Source organism: Daktulosphaira vitifoliae, unplaced genomic scaffold (assembly GCF_025091365.1).
Source record: "Daktulosphaira vitifoliae isolate Bord-2020 unplaced genomic scaffold, ASM2509136v1 Scaffold_1, whole genome shotgun sequence".
Classification (NCBI taxonomy): Eukaryota; Metazoa; Arthropoda; class Insecta; order Hemiptera; family Phylloxeridae; genus Daktulosphaira; species Daktulosphaira vitifoliae.
The window spans coordinates 80,359,627-80,368,378 of NW_026099572.1; the positions used below are offsets into that span (position 1 = coordinate 80,359,627).

At 24.2% G+C, this 8,752-nt stretch overlaps 1 protein-coding gene and 1 long non-coding RNA gene across 3 annotated transcripts in view; one reads left to right on the top strand and one right to left on the bottom strand.

The window, feature by feature from the left end:
- The window catches only part of LOC126899972 (uncharacterized), a 2,620-nt gene extending 765 nt beyond the window's left edge, over positions 1-1,855 (bottom strand). Inside the window, exons 1-3 of one of the 2 annotated variants that reach the window (XR_007702763.1) lie at positions 1,461-1,855; positions 1,305-1,396; positions 913-1,237 (exon numbers count right to left, since the gene is read on the bottom strand). This is a non-coding gene — a long non-coding RNA (uncharacterized LOC126899972). Of the gene's footprint in view, positions 1-912; positions 1,238-1,304; positions 1,397-1,460 lie in introns of those variants that run through there. The other variant, XR_007702764.1, reaches the window with a different exon arrangement.
- A 104-nt stretch (positions 1,856-1,959) lies between these two features.
- On the top strand, positions 1,960-4,574 carry LOC126899906 (60S ribosomal protein L11). Its single transcript, XM_050675170.1, has 6 exons — positions 1,960-2,093; positions 2,420-2,545; positions 2,615-2,764; positions 2,823-2,970; positions 3,854-3,948; positions 4,501-4,574. The coding sequence occupies exons 1-6, from the start codon at positions 2,073-2,075 to the stop codon at positions 4,534-4,536; spliced, it is 576 nt and encodes a 191-aa protein (XP_050531127.1). The 5' UTR covers positions 1,960-2,072; the 3' UTR covers positions 4,537-4,574.
- Positions 4,575-8,752: the final 4,178 nt, after the last annotated feature.

An 8,752-nucleotide genomic window follows, 5' to 3' on the forward strand; every position in this document is an offset into this window, starting at 1 on the left:
TTTTTTTTTTTGTGTCTGTCACTACTTTTTCTCAGCTCTCACTGGACCGATTTCTTTTAACAATACGTCAAAAGATCACAAATTGTATCTAGTTGAAGACATTACCCTTAAAAATTTAAAAATTTTTACCCACTGTGCTGGGTTTTTTTTTATTATGTTAAAAAAAAGTTATTCCCAAAATTTAAAACTTCAATTTTCACCCATGCTTATAGGACTTGAAATTATCTAATTAAATAACATGGGGTTTTTTTTTTTTTCAAAATTGTCTTGTTTCTTCAAAACTGTGAAAAAAATTATAACAGTATGAAACTTATGTTTATTAATGCTGAATTTCATTGACTTAAAATAGGTAAATAAGATTTTATTATAATATCAAATTGTTATGCACGAGCTATAAAATCAACCAATTGTTATCAATTTCATAAAATTCAGGTTTTTCAACTAAGTCTTTTGATAATGATTTATGATAAAAATTGTACTGAGTATAACGAGTTCAAAACATTACAATTGACTTAAATCTTTCATTTTGTACTTGGCAACCCTCTGAGAAACTTTAAGAAAGAATTCAGTAATAAATTATTAATTATATAAGTAATAAAAATAGAAAATCAATTGAAGAGTATATTAACTTTTTGTATTCAATTTAATCAACAATAAAAATCTAGTTACCGTTTAAAACATAAGTGTCATAAGATAATTGGTACACTAATTTAGAACGGGAACAGTAAATTTTTTTAACAATAATTGAGTATCAAAAAAAGTATCCAATGACTTGAAAATCATCCTACATTTTTTATTTATATAATGAATGGAAATTAAAACAAATTATGCTTTAAATTAATAAGTAATAACTAAAACATTAAAAAATATATGTAATATGTATCACAATAATATATTAGTAAATTTATTATGATTTTTGTTGTATATCTGCATCCTTTTTTAATATATTTGATTACATATCTAGTTAACATGTTTAGAATTTATTACATTTATTGATGACATTTTTTTGATTTTAAAACTAGTGAATGCATAATTTGATATTTGAACAAATGTTTGTTTACCCACTTTAAAATTCTTGAAATTCAATGTTGATTGACATAAGTTTCATACTTTTATGGGTTTTGGAACAAAAAGAAAATATTATTCCATAGGCTAATTAATATAATTTAATTTAATTAAAAAATGATTTTAACAAAAAAATTTTTTTTTACGTGAATGTTTCACTTGAGCAATCTGTCTATTAAAAATGAATTCTATTATAATTCAAAATTATTGGAAACGTTTTTTATTAAAATATTATTTACCTAGAGCTTCTGTTTCAATTATAACACATTGCGTAGTTAATAGTTTTACCTCACCATTCAAATATTTGGGTACATCTTCTTGTAATTAAACCCTATTCAAAAAAATAAAATTGAATTATGTTTCATGAAATTTGATGAATCTTTGAAATATACTACATTTTAATAAAATGTAATTCACACGTGATGAAACCATACAGAAAGTATCATCAACTAGTATTTAAAAAGGTTTTCTAAAGCTAAAGTTAACACAATTGAAATTAATATTACGTTTTTTGGTGGCGTTTTAATCTCATTTTAATAGTATAAATGTAAAAAGCACAAAATAAATAATATTATAGAGATAATAAAAAAAAAAATGGTTTTGAAATAAAATGCTTAGTTAATAACAAATTCATATTTTGACTTTAAAATGTTTAATGTCACATATCTTTTTATCCCATATATTTCTAAATACTTAAAATTTTCATGAAATCATATCTTGAGCAAGAGAATGTCTATTCCAATATCATTGTACTGATTTTTATTCATTCATATAACTGAAGATAGTTGTCGTGCTTCAATATGATTTAACCATTAGTGATAGTACTTAACAATAAAATTATTTTATTTTTACTCCATGAAAAATTCATTCATTGGTGGTTTGTGTTAGTTTTTTAGGTTATGATAATCATAACAACCCACCTCTCCTCTCATCTATTTGGAATTGTTGTCAGCTACACATTTCTCCTTTTACAATCCAACTACGGGCCTTAAGTAAGCGTTTCAAAAATGGTCGTCGAAGATCTTAAGGTATGATTTTATCTATTTTAATCGCCTTTAATGTGATTTATTAGTATATTATTATATATTTTATAAAAATTGTATAATCATAAGATTGATAATTTCTCATAATAATCTTTAGTAATTGAATTTTTATAAAATAAAGATAAAACATATCGCACCTATTAAATATATTTGAATTTATTATTAAATTGATATATTTATTAAAGAGGTGCAACATTAAATATTCTTATATTGCAATATACTTTCACGCGTTACTGAAAGTAATACTCAATAAGAAAACATGAAACGTACAAAATTATCTAAAAATATTGACTTACTTTTTAATTTAATAGAAGGGCAATAAGTCCAAAGTGTCTTCAGAAAAGGCTAAAAACCGCATGCGTGAACTAAGGATCCGCAAATTATGTTTAAATATTTGTGTTGGAGAGTCTGGTGACAAACTTACTCGTGCTGCTAAAGTAAAATTTTAAAATTCTATCCAATGAATGTTATTTTAACACACCTAATTTATATCAATGTTTTTTTAGGTATTGGAACAGTTAACTGGCCAACAACCTGTATTTTCCAAAGCTCGTTACACTGTACGTTCTTTTAGCATCAGAAGAAATGAAAAAATTGCTGTACATTGTACAGTCCGTGGTGCTAAAGCTGAAGAAATCTTGGAACGTGGTTTAAAAGTTAGTTTCTTTGCGGTATAGATGATTCTAGATATTTTACCATTTAGATGTTTTATAGGTTCGGGAATATGAATTGAGGAGAGATAATTTTTCTGATACTGGAAACTTTGGATTTGGTATTCAAGAACACATTGATTTAGGTATCAAATATGATCCTAGCATTGGTATCTATGGTTTAGATTTCTTTGTTGTTTTGGGACGCCAAGGTATGTAAAATTTCTTTTAAATATTTATTATTCTTTCGTAGTTAAATATACACTTCAACATGTATAAACATTATTTTTTTTCTTTCATAACTTATTATAAGCCCTTTATTTATAACCACATCTCTATCTAACTGTTATCAGCCATTTTTCTCTTCATTTTTCATTTCTAATAAATTTTTGAATTCCACCTATATCGGCTTTAATTAGCTTAGTGGTTTTTATACTTTTTGATATTTATTTAGTGATCTCATTCATTGCTTAACTGTATTTTGCCGGCTCATCCTTATATTTATAATTTTTGTATTTATGTATACTGCACAGAACATTTCCCCTATTCCTAAATAGTTCTTTTCTAAAACTTCAACATTTTGATTTTTTGTAGAGTCTAGAACACTACTAGTTTTTAGGTTTTTATAGTGGCCCATGTTTCACATACATATTATGCTAATGAATAGATCTTGAATTGACACAGTAGGTATAAGCATAGAACTTAATTAAGTTTGTAACATATAAAATAAAATTAATACAATTAAAGAAATGTAACAACCAAAATTGATATTATTAGATTGTAAATCTATTTTAACTGATATTTATATATTTCATATTTTTTAATGTTAAAATAGTGTACTAATAATGATAATGGAAGGTATATTTTTTATTTTGTACTTAATAGTTTGACAATAACACACATAAATGTTGAGAAAATGGACAACTTTAAATATGTAGATGTAGAATGAAATGTGTGAGGTCTTAAATAGAAAAATTCATTACTATCCATCACTTTTAAACTAGAATGCATTATAATAATTTCCATTTTATAAAATTATCACTTGATGACAGTTAATATTATTGAAGAAATTCTAATGTGTTTTATATAATACAGGTTTCAATGTAGCTCACAGGAGAAGGAAACAAGGAAAAGTTGGTTTCCAACACAGATTAACTAAAGAAGACGCAATGAAATGGTTCCAAACTAAAGTAAATTTTATGTTTTTTTTTTTACATTTTAATTGTAAATTTATATATTAACAAACATTAATTATTCATATTAATGTAGTTAAAACAAATTATTAAGAAATGAAAGATCTGTAGCTCTAAGTCATTATTAAAAATTTGCCATTTAAGTTATTCAAAAATGCTTATGCATTATTTTATTTGCTTTATAGCAAATAAAAGCTATGACTTTTTTTTTATCTCTTAACGTTTTTTTACTTAAAATCCTATTAAATAAAATTAAAATATTATTAATCAAAATTTCCCCATATAAGTTTTTTTTTGTGTCAGTATGTATTTAACGTTAATAAAGGTTACATTGTTTACATAATATATATCTGAAATTTTTAGTAATTTGAGGCTTTTTGAGTTTAATATAATATTAATTTTAAACAATATTACACCATTTATTTAACATTATACTTAAAATGATATAAATTTCAATGTAAAAAATTAATGACTTATAATTTATTTTTAATATTAATTTAGACTACCTTTATTATATTTTTTATTAATTTAAACCTTTTTTTTTTTCAGTATGATGGTATCATTTTAGCTGGAAAAAAGAACTAACATTATAAAACTTTTAATAAACATATTGTTTTTCCAAATAGTTAGTTATTAATTATTCCTTATTCTAATCTTATGTTAATTTAAAAATAAAATTTGTGGTGATGGGTTTTTGACCGTATCAAATCATTAATTTATGATGGCAACAGAATTGAATAGTAAAGTTCTAAACCCTTACAGCCGAAAACATAACAACTTATTTTTAAAAATGTTTCGATTGAGTGATGTTTTGAAGAATGTTATACTATATATATTGAAGTTATGGTTTAATATTTCCCATTACTAATGAATACTGCCGTTACATAGAATACTGCAGGTGTATGATTGGTTTATTTTAGATATAATTTATGTCATATCGTGATAATTTCTGTGTAACATCTGTAATATACATGTTCAGGATAAGTGTTTTTTACTTTCACTTTAATGATGTAAGGAGGATAATTTTTATATACAGGTGATTTACTTAATAACAACTTAATTAATTAAAAAATAAAATAATATTAATAATTTTTTGATAAGGTGGTTCATGATAAGTAAATTTACTGTATAATTGGTATAACTCTAGGATATTATTGGTATACATTTAGTTTAAATACCATATTTATATATATACCTTGTGCGCTTTATGTTTATTATTAATATAAGTTTAATATATGAAGTATTAATTCATCAAAGCTTATTTCAGTGCTCCAAACAAGTTATTGCACTCAAATAAGAAAAATATTATATGCTTGGAAATAAATATATCTTATTTCACATCTAAATTTATACTAATAAGTTAAAAATTACATTAATGTACCATAAAAAAATTCAAAATCATTAATATTATCTGCATTTAATTTACTTAATAAAAAACTGATTAAAGATAGATAACTGAAAGCAACAATTTGAAATTTTTCTTCTTACTAGTTGGATTTTCAAAGATCTCATTACTTCAAACATGATGAATTGTTCAAGTTAAATATCCTGAAACATAATAAGTAAAAATTCAAGAATATTATTTAACATAAAATTTATTGTATAAAATGGATACATTTGAAAACAACCGAGACGCTTATAAAAAGAGCACAATCAGTTATATTTTTAAAAATTGATACATATAACAATTTGTATGTAGTACATAAAGAATACTTAAGAAATTATTAACTGTAAGAGAATCATTATAAAATAAAACATTTGTTTTTATACATAACAATAAGAAAACTTTATAAACAGACCTGTTATTAAAAAAAAGTCTCAAATGTTATTACTCTATAACATAATGAAATACTTATTTATTTTATTAAAATAATATTATATAAAAAAAATACAAACTAAAATTTTAGAATATGTTGAGCTGAACATTTAATTGTTATTTTTCATATGATAAATAATTACCAATTTTATCAGGTTATTTACAAAGAAAATTTATTTTCATTTTTGGCAACAGAATTGAAGTTTCCAGTGAATTACTTGAGGAAACCTATGACTCCTCCTAGATAAAATATAATCTTATTACCTCATGATTTTTTAACATTAATGTTTATTATCAAAAACTGAGTGCTATGGATGAGTCCTTACAGCAATGATCAATCAAAAAACCCAAATTATAAATAAAAAATTTAATAAGACTCTAGAAATAAAATGTAAATTTTTCAATAATCATGATTCATATAATGTAAATTTCAATTACTGACAATTGAATAAATTGTAATTGATATGCCACAATATAGAACACAAAATAAAAATATACAATCACTAATTCAATCAATTATTGATAACGGATTTGGTCTTCAGAACCTATTCAAAACTCTACCTAAATTGTTTATGTTTGAAAGGGACAGGGATGAACTGAATGGGGTATTTCATCCCCCTCCCCATCATTAGGCATTTTTAGACATTCAGTCGGCAATCGTCACTAAGTTTTTGTAATTAATTCCACTGAACATAATAAAATTTTCATATGATATATAATATTTTATGTGATTTTATTTCCAAATGGTTCAGACAATATGCCTGGAGTAATCTGGACTGTCTGACGAGTAATGATCAGGAGTTTTCTGATATTGAATGAATGTTGAAGGAAAAAGAGGTAGAGGAAGACCAAAAATGAGATGCTATTGAATGAGATATGAGAACAGCTGATGTGAGCGTAGATGATATGGGAGATCGTGTCAAGTGGAAGTTTAGGATAAGGGTGGCCGACCCAAGTAGTTGGGATTATGGCGAGGAAGAAGAAGAAGAGTGTTCTGATAATGCTTGGAATACTAAAGATATCAGGACTTGGCATAAAATGAAGAATAATGATAAAAATAAACCATAAAAACTTTCTAAACATTTCTCTTGTTTAGTTCGTAAAGCTGCATTGAAAGACTATTGTATTTTTATGAAGAAATACGAGAAAAATGTATTAAAATTCAGCATGAACATGATGAACAAGTTAATAAAATACTCATAGATATTGCTTACAGTTTAATTTAGCTAGAATAAGCTTTTAGAAAAGAGCGATTACAAAAATAGGAATTTCTATCAAATTGTTGAATTAATTTTCAGACATTGTGGTATTATGAAAAAATGGATAGAATATCTAGCCTAATGGTTTGTTTATCATTTGCAGTTTTTATTTATGTTACAATAAAAACGAGAGGTCGGATTAGAAAATTTTTTTTCGTTTAACGTAATATATTCCCAGAAATCAAATTTATATTTAGAAAAAAAAATTATTATTTTTAAAACATTTTAGATTGATTATCATCTCTTAAAAATATTTTAAAAATATAGTTTGCCCTAAAATATTGAAATAATATTCTGAAAACGTTTTTAATTCAATAATTATTTTAGCTTCGATGCGAAGCGGAGAAAGTATTAATTTTACTGTGTTTTTTTTTTTTTTTTTTTTTTATGTCTGTTGCCACTTTTTCTCAGCTCTCACTGGACCGATTTCTTTCAAAAATACGTCAAAAGATCACAAATCGTATCTAGTTGAAGACATTACCCTTAAAAATTGAAAAAAATTCCCTCGTTCCCCGCAAATGGGGGAAATATCCAAAAAAATTACAAATTTAAAAATAGCTAATTTTCGAAATTTTTTCACTTTTTTTTCTTAATACTTCCATAACTTTTTGAAAAATCAACAAATGTACATAATTTTTTTTTATACTAAAACCTTAGATATCTACCTTTCATTTGATATCATTTTTTGGAAAATCTACCACTTAACCTGCTCATTGGGGGGGATTTAAAATAGTAACTTTTTTACAAAAAATAACTTTTTCAACATAATTTTTGAAAATGTTCCGGAAATACTGCGTCCTTTAAACATATATCAAATTAAAGCTTATTTTATATACTATCAAATGAAAAAAAAAAATTTGTCCCGACACTTTTTTTTCTACATTTAAACGGCTGCCGTAGTTAAAAAAACACTATTTTTGTGTTAAAATTTTCGATTTTCGATTTTAAATTTTCAACTTAAAAATGCTATAACTTTTTGAAAAATGTATATATCAGCACAAATTTTTTTTTTCTAAATACATTATAAGTACATCTTTCATTTGACATACTTTTTATTAAAATTGGACAATTTCCTCTTATATAGGGGGCGTTCAAAACTTAAAATATTGTAAAAAACATAGATCTTTTTCAACATAATTTTTGAAAATGTTCCGGAAATACTGCGTCCTTTAAACATATATCAAATCAAAGGTTATGTTATATACTATCAAATGAAAAAAAAAAATTTGTCCCGACATCTTATCTTCTATGTGCAAATGGCTGTCGAAAATTTAAAAAAAAATGTAATGTTTGCGATAAAAATTACCTTTTATCGGGATGTTTTTTGTACTTAAAACTGCCATAACTTTTTCAAAAATGAACAAATAAAAATAATATTTTTTTATACTAAAACCTTAGATATTTCCCTTTCATTTCATATCATTTTTTTGAAAATCTAACACTTAACCTGCTCAATGGGGGGGGATTTAAAATAGCAACTTTTTTACAAAAACTAACTTTTTTAACTTCATTTTTGAAAATGTTCCGGAAATACTGCGTCATTTAAACATATATCAAATTAAAGCTTATTTTATGTATAATATTTTATGTATAAAATAAAAAAAAAAAATTTGTCTCGACGACCTATCTTCTATACGCAAATGGCTAAATATACTATTTTTGTATGATAATTATGGGTTTTGTATTTTATTTTAATAGAAGTTGATGTTGCTTTTGCAATTATCCA